General features: G+C 49.0%; 1 protein-coding gene across 1 annotated transcript in view; it reads right to left on the reverse strand.

Moving 5' to 3' along the window:
- The window catches only part of LOC144125465 (gelsolin, cytoplasmic-like), a 91,959-nt gene that overhangs the window by 23,875 nt on the left and 41,869 nt on the right, over window positions 1-26,215 (reverse strand). Inside the window, 4 exon segments of the mRNA XM_077658849.1 lie at window positions 6,149-6,290; window positions 19,878-20,158; window positions 22,103-22,233; window positions 23,033-23,101. Of these exon segments, the coding sequence (XP_077514975.1) occupies window positions 6,149-6,290; window positions 19,878-20,158; window positions 22,103-22,233; window positions 23,033-23,101 (623 nt within the window).

Raw genomic sequence — 26,215 nt, forward strand, 5'->3', positions numbered from 1 at the left:
CACAGTGCGCGAGTGAAGTGCGAAAGGTTTTCTAGAACACACGGGCGGAGCTGTACCTGGTTGTTCCTTCTTCCTCATTTGATCTCATCTTTGAGCTGCTTTTCCTCCGTCGACTTCTGCCAACTGGCGCAGCTTGCCATCCTTGCGTACTACATATCTGCGGTATGTGGCATTTCAGCAGTTGCACACACCTCTGTATTCAAGGCCCTTAAGTTTGGATGTGAAGATTACGGCGAGCTTTGCAAGTCAGGGACTCGGAACTGGGGATAGCCGACTAATAATAATAATATTAATTGGTTTTTTTGGGGAAAGGAAATGGCGCAGTATCTGTCTCATATATCGTTGGACACCTGAACCGCGCCGTAAGGGAAGGGATAAAGGAGGGAGTGAAAGAAGAAAGGAAGTGAGAGGTGCCGTAGTGGAGGGCTCCGGAATAATTTCGACCACCTGGGGATCTTTAACGTGCACTGACATCGCACAGCACACGGGCGCCTTAGCGTTTTTCCTCCATAAAAACGCAGCCGCCGCGGTCGGGTTCGAACCCGGGAACTCCGGATCAGTAGTCGAGCGCCCTAACCACTGAGCCACCGCGGCGGGGATAGCCGACTGCAGTTTGCGTTCTGCTTATGAAGTTGCTCAGAGCAACTTGTATCATGAGAATAACAGTGGTGCACTTACTGGCTCCCACAATTTTGAGGTGTCTATCTTTTTCTCTTTCTTTCAGTGTTTCCTTTGCGTGTGTGCGCGACATAAGACTCGCCCAGCGACCGGAAAGCATGCACCAACGAAATTCTTCGCCTTCCGTCCCAGCAGACGGCCAGCAAAAGCTTTGCAGGAAGACATCGAACTCACGCGGCCGTAAAGAAGGCCAGCAGGTTTTTCGAAACGCCTCACGAACATGGTCTATAGAGAGCCAATGCTACGGGCACTCTTTCAGAAAGTGTCCTCGTGGCCGCGTTGCGCAAACATCTCTGACCGCGGGAGTGCCGCCTATGCTGCCGATGCGCTCTCCGCGGGTGTGCTTGCTCTCGGCCGTTGTTTCGATAAGCCCAGCGCAGAGGGGGCCATAGACGCGCCTCTCTTCTCGCTCTAAAAATAGCTCCGACAGCTGCACCGCGTCCCTTACGAACGCCTATCAGGCCCATGCGCGCCGCGGAGGTCGCCAGACTGCCGCGAATTTGCTAGCCTAATGCGGCGCCGTGAGAACGGCTTACTGTCGGCGGAGAGATTGCTCAAGGGGCTGTCTGCGAGAATAGGCTGGCTGAGCCGCGCGAAAAGAGCCTCGACGTACAGAGTTCGCCGTGCTAGATAGCTGACGTGATTGACAAACGATTTGGCCGGACGTCTGCGGAAGTCAGCCCTTTGTGATATGTCTACTCACTATAGTCGGATACAGCTCAAGAACGAAGCGGCAAATGCCTCTCAAAGGAGTCCCTCCATCCAATGGCGTCTACCGATCTTTATGACGTCACGGTTAATTCCCTGTAACGCTACTGTTAATACGGGATTAGCAGCGAATTAACCGTGACGTCATAACGATCGGTAGGCCGAAGCTGTGGCCTTGGGGTACAGCACCTGCCTCGCATTCGGTAGGTTCTGGGTTCGATCCCCAGTGCCCAGAGCCGCCGGATACCCACCGGTTATCTAATGGGTAAAATATTTCCCCCTGCCCGGTGCTCGGCTTTTCTGGTGTTAAATGCGTGGGAAAAGGGTCTTAGACCAAACAGTTCTGTTGACGGGCCAGTGATTCGTTCCGCCGACAAACAACCCTAAATCCGCCTCGTGCAGTAAAATCCCACTTGTGACCCTTTTCCCGAGCAGTTCACCCAGACAAGCCGAGGACCAGGCCGGGGGAAATCGTGACAGGGAATTTATCGCGCATTAACCGTGACGTCATAACGATCGGTAGGCGAAGCTGTGGCCTTGGGGTACAGCACCCGCCTCGCATTCGGGTAGGTTCTGGGTTCGATCCCCAGTGCCCAAAGCCGCCGTATGCCCACCGGTTTTCTAATGGGTACAATATTTCCCCCTGCCCGGTGCTCGGCTTTTCTGGTGTTAAATGCGTGGGAAAAGGGTCTTAGACCAAACAGTTTCTGTTGACGGGCCAGTGATTCGTTCCGCCGACAAACAACCCTAAATCCGCCTCGTGCAGTAAAATCCCACTTGTGACCCTTTTCCCGAGCAGTTCACCCCAGACAAGCCGAGGACCAGGCCGGGGGAAATCGTGACAGGGAATTTATCGCGCATTAACCGTGACGTCATAACGATCGGTAGATGCCACTGGCTGGAAAGAGTCATTTGCCGCTTTGTTACTGAGTTGTATGCGACTATATACTGCTTATCCGGTAAGTGTTCGTTATTACTGCGCCGCTGCACTTGCATTAAGCCTTTGAGAGAACTTCGACCATAACCGTTCTTAAACAGTGAACCTTGACGTTTTTCTTTATTTTTTTCTTGTGATGACTACATCTGGCAACTCACTGGATAACTCCGACAGGCGGTTCACGCGCGCAAGTTATCGACGGCACGCATTCCACAGAAAAGTTGCGTTTTGGCCTGCTTGTTAACGGGACCCAAAAAAGGCGTGCCCATTGTATACGTTGCGGTGGCCCTTGAATACGTGGATAATTGGCGTCTCGCCCGCCATTTCATTGCATTGTCCCCCAGCAATTACCGCAAAAAGTCTCTCTTCAAAGCCCGTGATTCGTCGGGAAATAAGGGCAAGAACCTACGTCGCCGACTACAAGCTGTCGGTTCGATTTACGGCGCCACAGCGACGTTGTCTGGAGACAGCCGGAGCAGCCAACAATGCAGCTGCCTCGGCCGTTCGATGCCTGCTTCGCCTGATGGGACACTTCCGAAGAAACGTGAGTCCATTCTCTCAACGGCACAGAAGCGGACCACTTTATTCGTTTAGTTCGGCCAGCACAGCCAGCTCCCATCCCAGAGAAGACAAAAGCACCTCGTGGAGTGGCCTAATCAGTTCCACACGGACGAGTTGCATTGTAAATGAGTCCAATAGAGATAATTTTGAGCGCAAAATATCAAGGTAGAAAATAAATGAGCGGCGATAAGCTGATAAAAACTGATGTTCCCCACGCCCTCCAAAATGCTGTGCGCCACAATGTCGTCGGGCAGAGCTGTCTATCATCATCACCATCATCATGTGAGCCGCTCCGACTTTTTTCTCGGAGCGAGTCAGAGCGCTCTGAGCTGGAGGCGAGCGCTCAGAAAGAGCCAGCCGAATGTAGTCAGAGCGCCCGGTTTCGACCAGCCGAATGTGCGGTCTCCTCTCGGAGCGCTCTAGAGCGATCTAAAGCGACCAGTCGAAGGCACCATTAAGCTCCGGCTTTTAGAGGTATCAGGGGACAGCAGTTCCTCTTGCCCACGCAGACACGGACACTGTTCCCTCTTTCACAATCACAATCATTATGTGAAAGATCATAGGACATAAATAGTATGAAGCCCGTCTTTAACCAAGCCGTACGAACGTGTCTGTGCAGCGTAGATGCAATGCACGTGTCTGACTCGCAACCCGATGGTCAGGCGGCTTCCGATGCGCAGCTGGTGTGGCTGGCGCCATCTATGGGAGCCTCTTGTAACCGACCAGTCCTAACTTTTCCGTCACGCCGATGGCGACGCCTACACCGCCTTTTCTGCGACACGGGGCCTTCACATTTTCGCATAATACATGTTTATCAACCAAACACAAGTTCCTAGCAGTCCGCGCATCAAGTCCGGATAAAACCTAACGCATATAACTTGACCAGTTATAATCACTGCCAAACGCCGAGTGGCCGAGTGAAATTCTCTCAAGGCAATCCTGGGGAATAAGGTTATCGCTTCCATATTTCTCACTTCCTCTTTGTGAGTCTGAGGTACCAAGGCGCGTAATTGAAAACAACATCACTTAACTCGTTAAAGTCAGTTCACTTGAGGAACTTAAAGGAGGAAAAGAAAATAACTACGCTTGGTGCGTCTGAACATGTGCGCGGATGACTTCTCCAGTGCTCGAGCGCCGAGAGTTCAGGCGGCCTCGGAGAAACTACGCCGTCTGACACTCTAACGTGCATCTAGACGCAAAATACCCTTGCTAAAATACCGAGCAAGGTGTCCCGTACGTACCGAGAGTTTGCCTCGTTCTGAGAAAAGAAAGAAAGAGAATTGTGTGCTCTACCAAGATATAGCATGTCTGCCAGAGCATACATCTGCACTTTGTGGCTCAAAGTGAGAAAATATTAATGGAACAGCGTCGTGTTACGTTTACCAAGGCTGATGCACAAATGCCGGAAATGAACTTGCTAAAGCGGTTTACTCTGGAGACGGCAGCTGTTATGAGCGTCAGACGACACGACCTCGGCGATAGAAAAATGCGTTTGTTGTCGACGTCCCATGTCTCCGCAAAGCACAATGTCCCGGCAGCGACAACGCGTCCGTTTATTCTCGGCGAGGTTCGGTGTTAAGAAAACCGCATTCTACGCGCACTACTTCTCCCGCATACTCGCTTTACGTTTTTAAGGTGTTTTTTGTTGTTGTTGTATCAGAAAAAAAAGCTTTAATGAGAACAAAATTGGACTGGTCTCTCGTTTCTATAGCGTTGCTTCCCGCTTTACACCTGTGAATACGAAGTAACGCTAAATAAAAAATGCTGTAGAAACTAGAGCGAGCCTAGAGCGACAGGATTGTGTGAGTGAGTGAGTGAGTGAGTGAGTGAGTGAGTGAGTGAGTGAGTGAGTGAGTGAGTGAGTGAGTGAGTGAGTGAGTGAGTGAGTGAGTGAGTGAGTGAGTGGGTGAGTGAGTGAGTGAGTGAGTGGGTGAGTGAGTGAGTGAGTAAGTGAGTGAGTGAGTGAGCGAGCGAGCGGGTGGGTGAGTGAGTGATTGATTGAGTGAGTGAGTGAGTGAGTGAGTGAGTGAGTGGGTGGGTGGGTGGGTGGGTGAGTGAGTGAGCGAGTGAGTGGGTGGGTGAGTGAGTGAGTGAATGGGTGAGTGAGTGGGTAGGTGGGTGGGTGGGGGTGAGTGAGTGAGTGAGTGAGTGGGTGGGTGAGTGAGTGTGTGGGTGGCTGGGTGGGTGAGTGATTGAGTGGGTGGGTGGGTGAGTGATACTTGGTGAGCGAAGTGAGTGTAATTGAATGAGTGAGTGAGTGAGTGAGTATAATTGAATGAGTGAAGTGAGTGCGTGGTCAGTGAGATTGAAAGAACGAGTTAGTGTGTCTGGATGAATAATTGAATGAGCGAGTAGTGTGTGAGAAAATACATTTTCGCTGTGTTCAAGCAAGCAATGTTCGTGAAGTATGAGCAGCGCGAGATGACTCACAGCAGCAACCGTATCCGTCAGACGAGCGTAACGGTGCAGAACGGATATAAAAAAATTGACATCAACCGTGACCACCCTCTGAAGGCCAGGAGCCAACATCCTCCCACGCATAGCAGGCAGTGCTGCAGGGCTATTGTATCCAGACCAGAGCCTATGAGGAACACGTTTTCATTTTAATCCTTTTTCGAGTTAACCCGTCAGCTTGAAAAATCAGCTTGAAAAACAGTAGCGAGATGGCTCTCGCACGCGTTTCAGCATATCATGACGTCGAATCCGGCACTTTGAGCTGTTTTTTATTTTCAGGTACTTCCCCTCGTTCAGGTGAATCAGGCTAAATTTCAGCAAACTGCCTCAATAAGCGCGTTATCATTAAAGAGGCCTCATTTTTTTATTGCGATTCATTTTATTCCTGTTTTATGTATTCAGCATTCACGCTGATTTCACTTACACTGAAGGAACACTTGACGAAGCACCCGCTTCGCATTCGGCGAAAAGGTCGACAATTCAGCGCGCTGTTCGTGTCGTCAAGAGCTCCCCTCATTCTCCTATTGCACCACTCAGATACTACACCGTGCACCTACTGCGGAAGTACTACATTGTCGGCGGTGGTTGGAACTGCCTCCAAAAGTGTCGTTTCTCCCGAGGAAGACGGCTTTTCAGACTTTCGACTGAACGTAACAGCATTCAGTTCTATCGCTTCACAAAACATGTTGCACTCTGCAGGAGCAGGCAGAATGTCAGGCACACCTCTCGCGCCACTGCAGCGACCGGCGTCAAACGAAGACCTGGCAACGAGGTGCGCCAGCGAATCAGCGCCCCCCGCAGGGTGCGTACCTGTGGAGCGAGACCTCGGTGTCGATGGAGCGCTCGTGTTCGACGTCGTCGCCCCCCTCGGAGGCATCCTTGACGTCGGCGGGCGAGCCGGAGCCCAGTTCCTCGAAGAATGCCTTCACCTCCGCCTCGCAGCTGCTCTCGTCTGCGTAAAGGGAGGAAGAGCAGGATGAATTAACTCGGGGACCCGCTACACTTTGATCGCCGCACGAAAAGCGAAGGGCTCGCGCCCGCAGCTGCATGCATGCGATGAGACGCGCGCGCGCATAACCTTATGCAGTCGTGCGGAGCGGTTTTCGACAGGACGCACGCCTGGGGCACTGACGTATCATATTTAGGACTGCGTTTTCTGGCGGTTCTTGCGAGTCTTCGTAATCTTGCCGCGCAGTCCTCGAAATGGGCGCACGTACTGCCTAGTTAAGGTTTAAAAATGGCAGTATTTGGAAATGAAAGCTACGAAGCTCCTATACAGCGCCTGTGCACCGATGTTTCGGCACACCGAAGTTGGGTGCACAGAAATTTGAGCGCACGAGCGTCAGATGAACAATAATAATGAGATACGACTTAAAGAACAGCACCTGGCAACAATATCTCTTGGCCAGGAGGGGTTTGTGCTACGCCCCTTTATATCCCCTAATCCCTTCTCCCAGTGCAGGGTTGCAAACTGTTTAAGCTCCCCGCCTTTCCTTATCCCACTCTTCACCATCCTCCTGCACTACTTACCAATCACAGCAGTGTACGAAATCAAGATTTAAAAGGTTCACTTTATTAAACAAGTCAGAAATGTCAAAATTCTTGCGCTTAGAATATCGTCCCAATCACAACAGTGTACGAAATCAACATTTCAACGTTTTTCTTTATTATGCAAGTCAAAGTTCTTGCGCTTAGAACATCTTCTTGTGAACTTACCAGTCACAGCAGTGTACGAAATCAACATTTCAACGTTTCACATTATTATGCAAGTCAGAAATGTCAAAATTCTTGCGCTTAGAATACCTTCTTGAGGTTAGTTTCTTGTTTAGGTGATGAGGAAACCTTAAACAGCGGAATATTTTCTTGCGGCGGCGGAACAGTGTTTGGCTGCCGTGAATAAGGGCGGAACACCACTGCTCAATTCGTATCCAATCACTGTCATGTCCAGTGTATTTTCTGGCCATCTGGTCGGTGGCGTTAACAAAAGCACTGAAACGCAGAAGAGAAGTTGTAGAGGATCCTTAATTATCATATCTAAATAATCGCGTAATTATACTCCTTTCGTGCACCAGGTGTTCCACAGAAACCTGTTCAAACATAAAAGATAGGCCTCCGGGCCTATCTTTTACAGGCATCCCCATAACCCCACCACTGTGGCGTCCTGAACTAAGGCATTAGGCCTGATAAGGCATTAGAAGCCTTATCGGGAAGAGAATGTGTCGTCGGAAACTAAATTCGATCATTGGCTGCAGCGAAATGACGTCACCGGACAGGAGCTTTCCCATTCTCTGGATAAAAGCGACGTCACCAGACCGAATGTGATGTCACTTCCGGTAAAGGCATCAGCAGCTGCTAATGCTATCGAATTACCTGCACAAAATGAAATTTGGTGCCCCCGATAATTTTTATTGAGCTTCGGTTTAAGTCGAGAGCATCGGTCGCCACAAAACGTAAAATTATACACGAATAGTACTTAATCTACTTAAACTACAGGTTTCCCACCGAGTGGAACATGAGACGAACTTTGAAGCCAGTGCTCAGAACTCTACAAAGTCAGACAGCGACTCCTATGTAGAGAATGCCTTTGAACGACCCAGAAGTCATTGTACCAGCTAGGCTAAACATGCCTGGCGCAACAGTCAGCTTTCATGCAAAACACCTGTGCCTGCGCTGTATGTTCAATAACGCTGAATTTTGTGCCATTGACCTTTTCAGACAATTGTTTTGCAGTGGGAAAATAACACTGCAGGGGAACGGGAGGTTATTGTGTCGACAGGACAGACACAGTCCCCACGCGACCTGCATGCGATTTCAGAATCGCCCCGGTAGGAGAATAGTGCACACTTTACAAGATGCATGAGGTACTGTTCCTGTATCTCGCATCTCTCGCAGAAAACAGCACATTGTTCATTAATCGCAGCCGTATAATGGCTGTCGCTGTCAACTATTTCAACGAATCTTGCAACGCAAGGACAACAGCAACGTAGAGTTCGTTTGTTACTCCTTTCCTTCTTTCTTTCTTTCTTTAATTCTTTGTAGGCTTCTTTCTTTGCTTTATCCTTCCTTCATTTTTTCTAAATCTTGCAAGAAATATTGGCAAGCAGCCCAACGATCTCAATCTTCCCTACTAGACCGCCTCGTTTTTGTTCTCTCTCAGCTCTCGAGCGAGCTGCCTCCAAAAAGGTACTAGAAAGAGGTGGGGGTCGCTCTCGCGCTTGCTTCTTTTCCCCGTCCACGCGTGCCCTGCGCACCGCGCCTCAGTCTGGCGACGCGATGAGCGGGCCACGTGTCCCCTACCAGGCACATACGGCGTGCCCACAAGCGGCGTGTTTGCGCGAGCGCCCGTGTTAACCCCCGCGCACGAGGCACGCCGAGTGGTTGGCGGCCCGCCGCCGAGGCGTCATTAATGGCGCGCAACCAAGCGCGGCCGGGAAGGAGGCGCGAGCGCCGCGGGCGCGCCGAAACCGGCAGGTCATGATGATTCGACCGAAAGCGGCGACCTCGTGACCACCCGCGCCGCGCCGACGGCGTCGACCGACTCCGCGCGCGACGCGGCGACGACCCCGAGGCTGACGACGAAATGACCGCCAAGGGTGAAAAAAAAACATAAAAAATACACGAATAAAACACTGCACTCTTTCCTTTTTTTTGTCACCGACAGCATCTGCAAAGCGGGAATTACTCCTTGGGCGAGACATCTTTGTCATATTCGTGTCATAGGCGGACTCGACGGGGGTTCTCAAAGGCGCGTTCACACTACACCAAATTTCCGGCGCGCGAAGCGGATTCGCCCAGATTCGGCCGCTTTTGACGCCGACGAAAGCGGAAAGCGGCGCGGCGAGGGCGATCGGTCCGGGACCCGTTTTTCTGCTTTCGCCGCGGAAGCGACGAAGGACCGTTGACGTCACGTCCGGTCAAAATCCAGTATGGCGGCAAGCATGGCAGCGGTACGGGCCGGCGCTTTCTCTGTGGAGATGCTACCTGATGCCATGAAGGAACACGCAGTCCTATACGACGAGCACCATTTAAATTTCAAGGACGTGACCCATAAGGTGGAGGACCGTTCTTTCCGATGCACTACATGTCGGGTCGTTCGCGCGCCACTCCTAGCTTTTATCTCATTCATGCGTGTACGACGCATGTATTACGCATTGCGAAGCCAGCGTACTGATCATTTCGATGTTTGTTATGTTTTTGAGTGTCAGTACAGGGTACGTTTCGCGTATTCAGCCTGAAACGGGATGGATGGTTGTATTCGAAACTATTCGATATACTACCGACGTCCCTAACAACGCCCGAAGACAAATTTCTTTGCTGAAGGACCGAAGCACAAAACATTTTAGCCCTATGAACCCATTATGCTACCGTGGAGCTGAGTAGCACAACTGCAGAGCATTGAGCTCCCGAAATAAAGGAGCTCACGGGCGGACGGTGCCATGAACGGACGGAAAGGAAAACTTAAAAGGGGCAAAATCGGTTTACAATATTAGCACTCCACAATTTGTGTACACGTTACGAACTGCTGTCTCAGACATGAGAATCAAAATAAGAAATAAAACCAACAGTGCATAATCTCGTCGACACAGTAATATAAGATTTTCACCTCATTCGATAAGCCGTGCTAGGCGGTGATCTACAGGCATCGCCTTACGCAATCGCGTGTCTTTTTTCTGTATACGAGACCGATAAAGTCCCGACGAAGTTCACATGGCCTTATTCTCTGTAATACTCCACGTCCCGGTCCCGAAGCAGCGGCAGGAGGTTGCAGCCTTGGCCCAAACGGACGGGTTCCTGCAAAGATAAGCGCACCCAACACCGCATCCGGCGCGTACTAATATTTCATGCGCCTTTCGCAACTCTTCCAGCATCTATAGCATTACTGAGTTGCAGAGGAGAATCTAAACGATCTCCTCCTCTGATATGGTCGCCATTACTTCTCCGCTACAAGCTCACATTCTGAAAATGAAGCGAGGACTGCGATAAAACTATACAGTAGATAAAACGGCACGAGCCAGCAGCCGCGCAACCGAAGACAGAAAAGCGCGCGAACTATCAGCGGGGCTCACGCGCTCTCGCTTCCTTCGAATATTGCCAACACCGGAAAAGAAACTGCCGTCAGATCTCGCTGCTTTGGTGAAAAAGTGAGAAGCAGCCGCAGTTCCGCGTCGGTTCCGCCGTCGCGGGCGGTGTAAGTGAGAACAGGCTTCTTTTTTTCGGCGAAGCGAATCCGCTTCGCTCGCCGGAAATTTGGTGAAGTGTGAATGCGCGTTAAGAGTACCGTACAGAGAAGCGAAGTGAAGGTGAAATAAAACTATTTTTAGTGCGAAAGCGCTATTGTCCTCATAATCTGGAAAATGCTGGTGTGTGGTGAGGCGTAAGCAGTTAGTCGCGTGATGCGGGAAATGGAGAGAAATAAACGAGACTTTGAATGAGGGCGACCTTGGCAAACCTGGAGAAATATAATAAATATTACCGCGACTGGGTTTCGAACCGATCAGCTTCACTGGCCACTGCCCGAGAGCACTATAAGCTGTCGCCGCAACCGATCATGCCTCGTGTAGCGATTGTGGTAGCGATTGTGGCTCGGCTTGAGCCAATGAGCAGGCCTGTGCACTTTCCTTTTCTTTCTTCCTGGCAAAACGGTGTTTATATAGTTCATCTCTACCTGCAACAACTTGCTTTCGCACAATCTTTCGTGGTCAGCAATGCTAAACCGCCAGCAATTTTTCTTCTTTAACGAAAGAGGGGCAGGGAGGGGTGGGGGGTGAGGGAACGTCATCTATGAGGGAGCAATTTTCTGTTGCAGCACCAACTTATTCCTGCTTTTTCGACGAACCTAGTTCAAAATGTAATATGCCTACGGTACCTCCCACTGCCCTTCCCTCGCCGCAACCTTCTTCTCGAAGTTTCCAGTAAGCACGCTCCTGATTCGTGTGCACTCATGGCCGCATAAACGAAACAATTTTCATTAAACTATCGAAACTTCCCCAGAGAACAAATACTGCAATGTCCAGAATAAATCATGTAGTGCGTATTATTATGCAAGCAATTCCAGACCTTGCGCATAAGACCCGTGAATGTGGTCATCAATTCACGGCTCATATAGCCAGGGATAAGGTGGCCGCAGCTGACACAGGACTGGGTTAAATGAAGGAATTCGGGAGAAGCCTCTTTCGTGCAGTGGACATATTTAGGCTGATGCTGATGAACCATAGAACAACCCGTGACGTAGCCTCTTCCCAAAAAGGTCGCTTCGTTCGCTCCCACAATAACTTACGTACAAAGGCAGCTTGGCAAACTGAGCAGAAAATCATTGAACCGACATTTCGACATCCACTAGGCACAAAACGGCCGCTCCTTCCTTGCAGAGTCAAGTAAGAGCTCACGCCAACCGCGGCCTGGCTTGGGACCGGCTGAAGTCCACACGCGGGTTGCAGTGCTGAATTGATAAGGCGATTTCCGACGCAGAATTCGAAGAAGGTTTCACCTTATGTTCCGGTGCAAAGCATGAAAGATACCTAAACATCGCCGGCAGTTAATGGTAGTAATTTTTCGTGCTAGTTGTCCTCGAAAGGTCGAACACCCTGTGCTAAAGCTGCATTTACGGACAGGAGCCTCCTGAAAGTAATATTCTTTCTTTTTACTTCCTTTCTTTCTTTGTTTCTTTCTTCCTCTCTTTCTCTCTTTCTTTTTTTATTTATTTCTTTCTTTTTTCCTTTCTTTCTTTCTTCTATTGCGAAAGCAGCGCTAGCGTCACCCCTCCCCCGGAAATATGACATCTCTTGAAGTGGAGCCTCTCCCCAAGCAAGCAGCCTCCATCCCCCAGAAGCATGACCCACCAGCCATTTAAGCTCCGCCTTTAATGGTATGATGCGACAGCGTTAATGTCTCCCTTAAGCGGTTTCTCTTCACACACAGTCAGTGTTATTTGCTCTGATTCACACCTTTATCGCACTTATCAGAACACAGTTCTCACATTCTTGTCTTTAAACTCTTCCACATCGCAGTTCAAGCACCTAGTGTTACTTTAATTAGTTTATCACTAATTAGCACGTCTCAAGTTGACCCCACTAATTACCACATTGCTTAGCTTGATATTCAGCCAACACTGCACTCATATCCCCCTTGTACCTCAGCCAAGTGCCTACGTGATCTAGTCGGTAGCGTGCGTGGCTAGGTCGAATCGTAACTAAAACCTATAGAAGTTCTTCTTTAAGCAAAATCAGTTACATTACGACAAAGTCGTTTGAGGCATCCACGCGTAACATCACACATGAGTGACGTGAGATGGATTTCTCGACATAACAACGCCGCCCACCGGTACGACGCACGGTTTTTCGCTGAACGGCAGTCATAAAGCTGTCATGTAAAAACCGACGGCGAAATCGAATTAAAAGACGCTGTGGAAAGGCCAGTTGCCCACCAGAAGCACCACCCTCCAGCCACCTGCCCACCCGCCTCCCTCACTAGGGGTCTGGCCACCCACTCAGCGCCACCCTAGATCCACCTCCGCCCACCGTCACCCTTCCTGGAAATTCTGTCGCTTGTGCGAATTCCGCGCTCACAGGAAGATCATTCAGTAGAGTAAAAGCGCCGAAGTAATCACCAAAGGCAAATCCAACTGCTTTCACAGAATTTTCGCATCAGACGTCTTATCATCCCGAAACTTTGTTTTTCGCTTCTCCATTTATGCTTCGAACCGCCCGCCCATGTGTTTCGCGTTTTTCTTTACGACCACGGCGAGCCCGGCGAGTGCTTGCGTGCCGCTGTACTTGGTTGGCGCCCTGTTTTTTATGGAATGTGCCCGTCGCCGTTTATAACGGAGGGAGGGTGACAGTTCAAGTCGAGCTAGCAAGGTATCAGAACGTAATGTCCCTGCTGTCATGGATGCTCTCGCTGGGAGGAAAAAAATATCATGCATTCTCGTGCAGCACCGTCCAATCTTCCACCCTGAGCAAGGAACGCTGTACCGTAAGAGCGTTTGTGTAAGGTATCAGAACGTAATGTCTCCGCTGTCATAGATGCTTCGCTGGGAGAAAAATTACGCCGCATTTTTACGCATCGTCCAATCTTCCCGGCTGCTCAAGGAACGCTGTACCGTAAGAGCGTTTGTGGTACACTCCTCCGTGATCGCACGGCCACGTAGAAGTCACCTCCTTTATATGACAACCGTATATATGTATGAACCTCAGAATCACGTCACATCTACCAGTCCTCTATGTACGTCACAATGAACGGGCAGGTAGGCTTTTGTATAAGACAGTATATTTTTCTTCCACATTAATTACACGAAGGGCCGCCGCGGTGGCTGAGTGATTATGGCGCTCGGCTGCTGGCCCGAAAGACGCGGGCTCGATCCCGGCCGCGGCGGTCGAATTTCGATGGAGGCGAAATTCTAGAAGCCCATGTGCTGTGCGATGTCAGTGCGCGTTAAAGAACCCCGGGTGGTCGAAATTTCCGGAGCCCTTAACTACGGCGTCCCTCATAGCCTGAGTCGCTTTGGGACGTTAAACCCTCATAAACCAAACCAAACCAATTACACGAAGCCTAGCTTATGGTGCTGTTTCCATGTTTCCATCTATGTCTCCATAACGCTGTAGTCGTTTTCGAGGTAGAAATTTTCTGGGCATGTTCAGATCTATCCATCATCCACTATGGTATTCTGAGAAAGCGTTTTGAACCGACTGTATAAACCCGACCGCGGCGGCTGCGTTTTTATGGAGGAAAAACGCTAAGGCGCCCGTGTGCTGTGCGATGTCAGTGCACGGCAAATATCTCCAGGTGGTCGAGATTATTCCGGAGCCCTCCACTACGGCACCTATTTCTTCCTTTCTTCTTTCACTCCCTCCCTTATCCCTTCCCATACGGCGCGGTTCAGGTGTCCAACGATATATGAGACAGATACTGCGCCATTTCCTTTCCCCCAAAACCAATTATTATTACTGTTAACCGACTGTATTGCCCACCAAAACCAGATTGCTGAAAGGTCCCCAGGTGGTCGAAATTATTCCGGAGCCCTCCACTACAGCACCTATTCTTCCTTTCTTCTTTCACTCCCTCCTTTATCCCTTCCCTTACGGCGCGGTTCAGGTGTCCAACGATATATGAGACAGATACTGCGCCATTTCCTTTCCCCAAAAACCAGTTATTATGATTATTATTATTAAACTGCCCTAAGGTTCCAGAATACAGAATGCGCAAGCGCGGTTTTCTTTAATGCCCTGCAACGACGCCATGACATCTTTCTCAAAAACGCAGCTTCGCGGCGCCATCGTTACTTGCGGCTTCTTTCTTCCTTGCTCATTCATTCATTTATTTCCCTTCCTTCCTGTTCTTTCGTTCTCCCTCTCTATTTGTTTTTACTTCTTTCTCCACTCGGTTGTTATCAATGCCCACAGGCAAAGCTGCGATTGATAGTCTTTGAATCCTCTGTAATTTAACTATTGAAATGGCATGCAGTAATACCGCATACTACATGGTTAGAACAACTGTCCTTTCTCATGACTAGAACAGAAAATAAAAAAAGATCGTCGTTCGTGACGGTCGGTTAATTTCAGTTTACAGCTTCTCGACGTGGAAAATACGGCGAAAAAGCCGCCCATCCTTTATACAGTCGCTAAGTTTCTTTGTCCAGGTCTTCGTCGGGACGGCAGACTCATCGAGGCTAAATGTGTTCTTTTGTCCTGGCCACACGGCGTCAACGACAGACTTGAACACTTGAATGAGCAAACCGAATAGCGAACGACAAATCAAATGATCGAGCACGGCTCTAAGCCGCCACTTTCACTCCAAGCTGAGAGGTATGCCGCTGAATGCACTTCGTCATTACATGAAGCTAAAGCGCGTTCAGGCGTATCGGCGGTAATTAAATGACCAAATCGACCTTTGCTAGGCGCATATTGCACATTTAGTGCAAGCACAGGTCGTCACGAGTCTTCAAAACTATAAACAGACACTCTTTACTGGCGCTTACGACTCTCAACAGGTTAGTCAGTTACTTTACACACCAGGTGTTACAAGCTTTTTGAGGCAAAAATACCACTTTTGCGGCATGGTATTGCCAGGCTTGGCGGACACCAGAAAACCGGTGAATCATTATAACTAGTAAGGTGAATAACTAAAATTAACTTTTTAATTATTAGAGGTAGGCGCCTGGTTGCCGTTAGAGATTTGTAGCCGGCCGTTAGTAGCCGTCATATCAGTCCTTAGAATTTCAAAAACGTGGTTACCCTCGCCGTTGTGACTCGACAAAACCTGGCTGCATCGTGCGAAAATACATGCGCTTTCGACAGCATGCAGGCGAAGCAACCCCTCTAGTGCACGCAACTAGTCGAAAAAAAAAAACAAATTTTGTCGGACCAAAGCGGCAAGGGTAATCGCGTTTTTTAAATTCTAAAAACTGGTATGGCGGCTACTAACAACTGGCTACATATCTCTAATAGTTAAAAAGTTAATAATTAGAAATTATTTAACCATCTTACTGGTTAAGATGATTCACCGGTTTTCTAGTGTGCGCCAACGCTGGCAGTATCATGCCACGAAAGCCATAATTTTACCTCAAAAATCCTATTTTTGAAAATTATTTGATGTCTTCCCTGTAACACCCGGTATATACATATTACGGGGAGCCATAAGTTCTTCGTTACACGGCTAAGAAACAAACTCGAGTGTTTGGTTACTTTGGTAAAGGCGGCATGTGTACGGAAGCACCATCAGTATCCTCTGTCGATGTGTGCGTGTGTGTCGTGCGTGTGTGTAGGGGGGGGGGGGGCATTAATTTTTTTATACACATATTTGAGTTACCTGCAAAAGAATGTTGCAAATGGAAAGAAGCACAACCTTGAGGAAAACTGAAAAGTTTTCAGTGCACACGTCCCGACTTTCTCTCTTATGTACCTCAAATCTGAAGAAACAAAAAAAAACAGAGCTGTGCATGCCATTGTCACAAGACGAGGAGTGCCCGGACCTTGGTGCAAAAACTGCTAGGCGTCCGGACTCAACCAAGCCCTCACTGCCTCTAATATACCTGCAAACGTACCTGAATTCGTCGCCCACTATAACCCTTACTACGACTATCTGGCGATTTAGTCTTCCCCTAGAGAACAGGTTTGTGCGCAGTATAATCACACCACTAGTATTTTTCTTGTTCGTTTGTTACAGTTCAGCAGTTTTGGTTCATTAAATTATAAAATTAGACAAAAATAAAATTAATTGTGACCAGCTGGCATCACACTTCGAAATCTTAGGCTACACGCATGCCCTTTCCTTCTTATCATTTTAACCTCAGTTTAATTATACGCAAGCGGCAATAAAGAATAAAAAATGAACCTGGGCTAGCTTGCCGAACTAAAAGGGGTAAGAACCTCGTCAAGCTGCTGGTAGCAGCTTTTTATGACACGCGGAAGAATGCTGGATATTAATTAATCAAGCTACAAATCGATTGATTTGACGATTGATTGATTGATTGATTGATTGATTGATTGATTGATTGATTGATTGATTGATTGATTGATTGATTGATTGGTTGATTGATTGATTGAGCTGGACGGGTCATGTAAGGCGGAGAAAGTTAGAGAAGACAGATAACTGATGGCCTGTTTTGACAACAGAATGAATTTCGATGGGCCGCCGCGGTGGCTGAGTGGTTATGGCGCTCGGCTGCTGGCCCGAAAGACGCGGGTTCGATCCCGGCCGCGGCGGTCGAATTTCGATGGAGGCGTAATTCTAGAGGCCCGTGTACTGTGCGATGTCAGTGCACGTTAAAGAACCCCAGGTGGTCGAAATTTCCGGAGCCCTTCACTACGGCGTCCCTCATAGCCTGAGTCGCTTTGGGACGTTAAACAACCATAAATCAATGAAATCAATCGAATTTCGATGGAAATAAAATGAAACGGGGGCTGCACAGAGTCCTTTTGGGGAGAGCCCCAGACAGCATGCAATGTTCCACTTCAATGGGACCCACGTGGGCGCTTGGGGTCAGCGGACCCTCTGCGTGGAACACGTGGCAAGACCAATCGATTCCACTTCGTTCTCACTAGGCATTAAAAAATTCCCGCGTCTAATCCGCGTAGGCCCCTTCCCGGTTTCGTGATGGAAGTCGACGTAGATGCGAACTCTGAGCAGTAAAACCTCGGCAAGCCAAGATGTGGCTGGCGACGCAACGCCGCAGTCGGCGCGATATGGCGGTGGTGGCAGAGTGACTAGTGACTTTAAGCTGAACGAGCCGGCATGCCTGCTTCCTGCTGTGGAGGCCTTCTGTTCAGTGGCTAACCTGAATTGCATTTGTTATGAGTGCATTTGTACGACAATTTTAAACATATCTAAAGCGTGAGAGAGACCTACAGATGTTTGTGCTGACAGTCACGATAGAAACGCAAAACAACCATAGCACCGTACTAGGATGGACTAGGCTACACGTGGTCTGCCCACATCAGCTGGTCACGGCTCCATGCTGGGCTCACTTTGTGCTACATGGCTGAGAATAAAAAATTTGCACGGACAGCACGTCGGAGATGTCGCTGGTGATAGCTAATTGGACAATAATGGGAGAGGCCTACGTATTGCACTCAACTCAGCATTGCTGACGACGATGATTATGAGCCAACCCGTTTATCTCTCTCTCTCTCTCTCTCTCTCGGCTTCACTGCGACATGTTTGCACCAACCAGCATGCAACAACCCTAGTTGTCTTCTTCGCGCTGCCTTGATCAGCACTGCAGCAGCAAGTATGGCCGCACTCTGCAGCTTCGCGCGCTTCATCGATCACGCGCGCTTATTTCACGCCTGGCCATGCAAGAAAATGGGCCAATGACAGCCGTGCACGCGCATTACACACACACAGGCTCAGAATGAAGCAAATATACGCGGCGCCTTTTCTTTCTATCGTTCCTCTAATATCCTTTAACTCTCCTACTTTCAGCACGCGGCAGTGAGAGTGGCTCGGCTTGAGCCAGTTGGCAGGCCCGTGCACTTTCCGTTCTTTCTGCCTGTCAGAAACAGCAGCAACATACGAAGACTTGGTTGACAAAACACTAGCATGTAAATAGCCCCCGTTTTTAACATTTTGTTGCAGCCATGTCCTCACAGCGCTAACATTATCGCACCACTAATGACGCATTCACTGTTTTCCTGCTGTCATGTGCTCAAGCGCGGATTGTTGGTTGAAAAGGAATACTGGCCGTCCTGTTTCCTGCCAGCGTGCCAGCACACAGGAGAAGATGTCACACGGAGCAAGACGCACGCGCACGGACGAACTGAGAAACAGTGATTACAATATGGCTTTCGATTCCTGTTTTAGGCTCTTTCTGTTACTTGAGTATGTGAATAAATCGCCGCCTACTTATAGTTTATCTTCTTGGTCTAAATCCTACAAGTGCCCCGATTTCGACGAATTAGAGCCATTTCACTGTAACCCAAATTACGCATAGCCGCTGCGTGGCTGAAAGCAGCCTTTCAGGAAATAGGCCCGATGGGCCTTCAGACTAATTAGAATCAACTCAACGCTGGAATCATCCAAAATGGGCCTGTGGTACCTTCCAGAAGCGGAGATGGGGGCGCATTGAATTAAATTGAATTGGCTGTTTGGGAAAGGAAATGGCGCAGTATCTGTCTCACATATCGGCGGACACCTGAACCGCGCGTCGCCAAGCACATCTTTATCGTTTCTAAATATAATCCGGCGAGAAGCCCAACGCTGCCATCTATTTTTTTTTTTTCTGTCACCGCTCATATTTACAAACCATTCGTGTGGGAAAAGGTTGTCGCGACCTGTTTCGTTAAACTTGGCTAGAACAAGTGCCCTGCCTCTTGGGTCCTCCAAGAAATTGAAGGCGTGGCTGTGCGCACCATTGTTGTGGCACCTTTGTTTTGCCCCTGAAATGCCTTGATTGAGACGCGTTCGATCGAACTGGCTACCACCAAGCAGATGTTCGCGGTGGGCTGGTCTACATTACCCGCCGAGGAATATGCAGACGCTGTGAAGTAAAATTATGGCAGCCTTAAAGTAAAGCACTTCTCGTGAAGCGACATGCATGTCTCCCATGAAAACACGATCGGGCACCTCAAGACCGTAGGAGAACACTTGCAGAATGCACACGTTGCATTTGTTGTCCTCCGACATGCACTTTCCTGACACTCTTACTCTCATGGAAATACTGCCAAGCTCCGCATGACTGTTTGACGGTGGTTGTATAGGGTGTATAGGTAGAACATTATGCGCTTCGGCATGCCCTTCATGTACAACCTGACCGCAATCGAGGCACCACCTGACATTGCTTGGCTGCGTGAGGATTATTCCAGGATGTATGTAGTGTCGGAGTTTACGGCATGCAAGACTTACGAAAGGCCTGGTATTCTTGCTCCCTAAGGCTTAACATGGATATGTGTAGTATGCACTGCAGCCCCGTGTTGCCATCTAAGTGATCCTCTCATTTTTAGGCTGCATGCCAAGGTCGCGAGAGAAAGTTCTTCGTGGCTCCTGTGTTGTTGGGAACTTCGGCCGCCGGAAGCGCGGGAATTAATGCGCGCAGGCCGTGCCGTACCCAGTATGTGGATCCTGCTGCGGCCGCCGTGGACATCGTCGCGGACGCCCGTGGCCACCTGGATGGCCTTGACTCGCTCCAAGCCGCCGCTGCGGTGGCCCACGAAGACGTACACGTTGTCCCGGCAGTCGAGCACGAAGCAGTCGCCGTGGTTCAGCGAGCTGGCCTCGAGCGGCACCTGCCTCACGCGCACATTGCGGCGCCCTTTGACCTGGAAGAGCCGCTTGTGGACCGTCTTGTCCACGCTCTGCAGGCCGGACTCGATGCCGCCTTCGAGGTACCTGCGGTGCACAAACCATTGATTGATTGATTGATTGATATTTTAGAGGAAATTAAACACTCGACAACTATGACCGATTGAGAAGGACATGATGAAAGCCGGGTGACACAACTGCACCCTTTCATTAAACAGCAACTAACGAGCCCGAGTTTTTCCATGTAGTAGCTTTTCAGCAAAAAAAAATAATTTTGGGGGGGAAAGGAAATGGCGCAGTATCTGTCTCATATATCGTTGGACACCTGAACCGCGCCGTAAGGGAAGGGATAAAGGAGGGAGTGAAAGAGGAAAGGAAGAATAGGTGCCGTAGTGGAGGGCTCCGGAATAATTTCGACCACCTGGGGATCTTTAACGTGCACTGGCATCGCACAGCACACGGGCGCCTTAGCGTTTTTCCTCCATAAAAACGCAGCCGCCGCGGTCGGGTTCGAACCCGGGTACTTCGGATCAGTAGCCAAGCGCCCTAACCACTGAGTCACCGCGGCGGGCAGGGGGGGGTGGGGGAGTGGAGGTGAGGACGCTGATTAAGCAGCACTTGGGTTACACTGCAGCTACACTCTGTAAAGTCTATCCGGGGTATCTTACTTTCCGTCAGCGTCAGTCTTAACTGGATTTTTTTTTCATTTTTCATTCCTTGTAGCACCGCTGCAAGGGTAGCCTAACAGATGAGCAAACGATAGCTACAAGAAAGTGTTTGCACGATCTCCAGCCTATCTTCGGGAATGCCAATTGCCACATAGTTTATTTCGCCCCACTTAAGCTGCACACGCCCGTTTCCACCTGTCTCGTCTTTCCACGTTTCGCGTGTTGCCGAACGTTCCGAGACCTTACCCTCGGCGTTCTCTCCTTTTCGAATACCTTCGCGGAAGTCCATTGTAGCCAAACAAGGAGAGTAGTTCCACGACCTGTCAAGGAAGAGTTTCAACTGGCAGCCCCTCCCTGTCAGGTTGCGTCTGGTTACACTTATCAACTGCCTCTTTTCTTCGTTTGCTTCGGTATAAGTCGGCGTCTTTTTGCGTGCGCTTCTACGCAAGCTCCTGCAGTCGCAACTTGGAACGTTACATTACCGCTGCCGTGTGCGCGCTTCTCTTACTGAGGAGGCGCGGGAGGGCTCGATTAGCGATGCAGAAGTTCCCGCCGAAGTTGTAGGGACACGTAATCTGCGATGAAAACACGAGACAGCACACGAAAGGACAACACATTTCCATAACAGCACACCGAAACACCGCAGCCAGAAAACAGCGCGGCATCGTAGTAACACGCAGGAAAAAAAAACTGTGCGCTAAAAAAAAAACAGCAGGGACTAAACAGCCCAGCGATGGAACAATTAGAACGGTGACGCTACAACACCGCTACAAAAGAGCACAACGCAAAATAGCAGAGCTAAACAAAAATGAACGTCATTACTGGACGACTGTACACCATTGTAGTAAAAAGCTGCTTTTCTGTCGGCCTATTCATTCGGCGAACCTTCTTATCTTTGCTGCCTTCTCGTTTCACGCCCCTTTGTAGATTCCATCACCAGTATTCCCATTTCCACTGTGTAATGCACAGCTACCATTTGCTGGTTTCCTCGTGACAGGCCTTCGGAGTTGTCCCGTTAAGCAAATAACAATGCCACTGCACAATTCTGCACTAGACTGACCTGTGACAAAGTCCACTTCTCGTCAATGCTCTTCATGGGTTAAAAACTTTCCGCTTTATAAACTGTTTCCACCTTATGTAACGACCCTAAAAAGGGGTATTTAAAAAATTAAAGTGAAGAGAATGAAATGCTCTCAATTACCAGGAACACTCGACCATTATTTCCATCCCTCTCCGTAGAAACGGCCGGTCTCAGTAGGTAGGTCACTCGCAATGCGGCATTATCGCGGGTCTCTAACGAAATCGCGAGTTGCTGGGAAATGCAGCAGCGCTGAATGCATCAAGATAAGGAGATAACGCTCACCTGATGCCCGTCTTGAAGTAGGACAGGAAGAGGTCCGACTCGTGGTCCTGCACCTCGCGATGCTGGACGGGGCTGCCGCCGAGCGAGTCGTCCAGCTCCACGCTTTTGATGGCGGCCACCGTGTACTCGTCCTGCGTTGCCGGACGACAGCGCCAGCAACTAGAGATCAGTGGTCGCAGTCTTCGCACAAAGAACACTGACCACGCAAAGGTGAGAATAAAAAAAGCAAAAACAAAAAATAGACACTCGTTATGCGTGTTAGGCATCCGAGTATCACACTTGTGATTTTCTTTTTCACGCGGTGTATCTGCTGCTACCGTTGATACTCTCACTAGGTGATGACTATTATCGGGTGATGACAGTACGAGACAGTGATCCCTGAAATGACTTCTTATCGCAAAGTTCACAAATAATGATGCTGTGTCTTTCACTATTGAACTTTTTTGTGATGGCGTGAGAGCTTTGTCCGGCTGCCTAGCAGGTTTTTTTTTTCTCACCTTACATTACATAAGGTGTACCTTCTAACTTCTGTGAATTGTTGCTGCGACTTTTACGCATGCTGTCAGCTCCTGTCAACCGCATCTCTCAAGTAGTATCAAACGTCTGCAATTCACATTATTATCTGTTAAGGGGGATTATTAATGGGAATGTTTACTAATTATCTGTAAATCGGAACTATATGACTATTAGGGCTGTCTGTAACAAGAGTGTGGAAAAAAATTCCTATCACCATTTTATGTTGAAGAAACACGGCAACTCAAAGCTTTGTGATGTCATTATGTTCGCAAGCACTGCCCCATCAGCGTAAGCATAGTCTCCACGTATTGCTCCAACTTAATCCCAAGCCAAGTTCTGCGTCTGGAGGCAGGCCCCCTGCTGCGTCTTGCACCCAGACGTGTGACGCCCGGGCAGACAGCTTCCGGCACAAACCTGCGTCGTGTCGCGTCCCAGCCAGAAATGGATGTTCCACTCGAGCCGGCCGCTCCTGGCTTGCTTCGTCTGAGAGGGGGGAGGGAAGGAGGGAGAAAGAGAAGAGCGAAAGCTCAGGTTCGAGATCGACATCGGCAGCTGCTCGCGTCTGGCCCCTGAAAAGCGTGCCGCCCAGCTCCGGCGGAAATTCTGCTCGCGACAAAGCCGGCGCCGTGCGCCGGCGGCGATGCATTTAGGGTCACGCGCGCGTGGGCTCGAATAAAGACCTTTCGCGGGGCCGCTGCTTTGTTTGTTCCGTCATCTTTCCATCACTTCTTTTATTTTTTCTTATCCCCCGCCTGCTTACGCTACGGCGAGCGGAGAAGCGACAGCTATTCGCTGAAATATGCGAGGGAGCCTAGACGAAGGTTTGTTTTAATCAGAAGTTCAGGTGGTCGGCCGCGTCATCGGCTGCCTGAGCGTTGAGTGCCGTTCGTATTATTGCACAGATGCAAAAATGGAAGAGGAAGAAGGAGAAGACTGGCAGGTTCTGCTGCCAGAACGAGCAAGATGGCTGCTTGCACCCGAAAAATTAAGGGAGAGGAAGGATGCAGGAGGGCTCACGTAACGGCAATCGCACTGCGGAAAACACAGAGAAGGGGAACAATTGGAAGCAGGAAAGGCGACTATGCACGCTCATTTTTTTACACTCATGCGTCCGTTTTGTCGCAGTTATGAACAACCGCCACAAATCGTCACCATTGTCATCACCTTTATTACTCGAGGAATATCTGCCGAAGGTTCAGTGACTTCGGTATACCTTGGTTATCTCCAAATTTTCCCTGTCTTGCGTCAGCCGCGGACATTGTCAGACCTTTGCGAATTTTTCTATTATCTTATCGTTCCAACTCGTTATCTGCCTACCCCTGCGGCCTTTTCTTTCAATTAGTGCCCATTTTGTCACCTCGTAGATCACCGTTTATATGAGAGATACGTTGTTCTAAGAGAAAAACACCTCAGCACATACCATTCATGCATTATAGGTTGCACCCAGTATCATAATCAATCTGCGAACCAGTGGCAAATCACTACGAAAAGAGAGACGATATTTTACTCCGGTCAACTATGAAACCATGTCAAGACGGGAAACTGGTGCAAATTATGTACTATACTCCTCTATACTGTGCAGTCACGGACGCTATATAGTTATGCTATGTATCACTAAAGCGCCACAGGGTGGTTCGTTATTGGCCGGCACCCGTGTAGTAGTAAATAACTGTCGCCAACGCTACAATACTGAGTTTCACAGCCTACAGATGGCACTGCCATCCATGCAATGTGGTGGGCAAATGGATGATCGCGATCAACTGATAGCGTTAATGCGCACAGTATTGGGCTTCCTGACGCGATATGAACAGCATCTGCTGTTATTTTCATTTCCATCTAGTGCAGCGCATCGCACTCGTAGACAGCAACTTCAGTGCCACGCTTGGAAATGAGTGGGAAAGTGCTTATCGAAAACCAGTGCGGTGCCCAACGTCGGTACTGTTACAGAACCTGGCAGTTTGACCCTGTGAAGATACCAAGAATCTAGAGAATGAAATTTGGAATTACAACTAGTGCATATTATTTGGTGAACTGAAATTACTCGTGGCGCTTAGTTAGTGCTTAAGGCGTTCTGCTAATGAACCTGTGACAGATGACTCCCCAGTAGCAGGGGTGGCATGAATGTGGGGACAATAGGTGAACAGGCATGTATGCTACGAGGCGAGGTGACCGAAATTAGAGCAGAGCCCTCCGCTATGATGCCATCACACCCAATGAGGCACAGTTTAGACACGTAAAACTCAAAGACATCCGATTACAGCTAATAACTGCACGCGAACGTCTCAAACTCAAATGATTCATCCGTACAGGCATGATTGGAAGAAATACACATTTTCTTTCACCGCAGTATTCTTTATTTTTTTAGGTGCGATGATATTGTGCACACTTTGAAGCAAAGGTAACAGTGCGATAAATCATGATGAATACTTTTAAAATACACGGTGTGTGCCATTTTCGTCAACACAGAGTTGAAATGTGGTGCTAAATAAGCGCTGCAAACCATGACATCATAAATCCACGAGGCATGTTTTTTTGCAAGCATTTTGCTACTCAAAGTGATAAACAGGAAAGGATACGCTGCACATTCACAACTATAATACTTTAGTAATGTAGTGTTTGTTACCAACAGCACAAGAAGGAATCATGCACGAGCACCCTTAAACAGTGAAAACACTGCAGTATGTGGAGTTAAAGAATTTTTGCTGCAGCTGAACAATGTTTGACGGGCTTCCATTTTCATAAGACATCAGTGGAGTGCTTATGTCCAATAACCAAGTCTATTCTTTCAGCAAAGCACTCACTGTACTTGCGAGTTCGTAATAAAAAATATTTATTTTTTGTTCAGAATTCTGTGTGGCATTGTTCACGTTGAGCCGCGAGATGATATCTTTCACCTAATATAAAGATACCAGCAAGCAGTATGCCGGTGTGTTACCAATTAAACCATGGTTTGGATACAAACTAGCACCACTCGCCGCTCAGGAAACACCCCGCTGTGCAAACCACGGTCGGGACCGGGGCTCATGACAAAGGCTTCAGTGAGCGTTGCATACCGCAGCTGCGGAAGTCTCTGATTGAAATACTCTCTCCGTGTCCTGAATGCGGTTTCTGTCAGTACTGAAACAGGTGTCATAGTAATCAGACACATCATTGAAGCGAAGACCGCTCACAGGGAACAAACTCAACACACAAAGCCCTAAAAAGAGAAGAGATAGAAGTGACCGACGCTCGCGTCTATCACCATGGAGATAAAGAGACTGCCTTGACTGCGTATAGGAGCGTCAGTCTGTGAAACTCACGACGCCTGTGTGTAAACCCCCAACGTGAAATATCGGCCATGGGCAATTAGCTTTCTTGTAGTGCAACAGCTCTCGCTCATATGTTCGACCTTAGGCTGCAGTGTCCGTGGCATCAAACTGAGGACTACTACAGACCGTGCTTGAGCTACGAAGCGTCACAAAGCAGGAACACAAACAAGACCACGTTCCGAGGACAGTTTTAGCACTTTTAAAAGCTCTAGCCAACAGAACAAATCTAACCACAAAACAGCCAAACAAGAATGAGGAACTGGAATTGGTTTTAAGCGCAGCAGAACAG

Source organism: Amblyomma americanum, chromosome 3 (assembly GCF_052857255.1).
Source record: "Amblyomma americanum isolate KBUSLIRL-KWMA chromosome 3, ASM5285725v1, whole genome shotgun sequence".
Classification (NCBI taxonomy): Eukaryota; Metazoa; Arthropoda; class Arachnida; order Ixodida; family Ixodidae; genus Amblyomma; species Amblyomma americanum.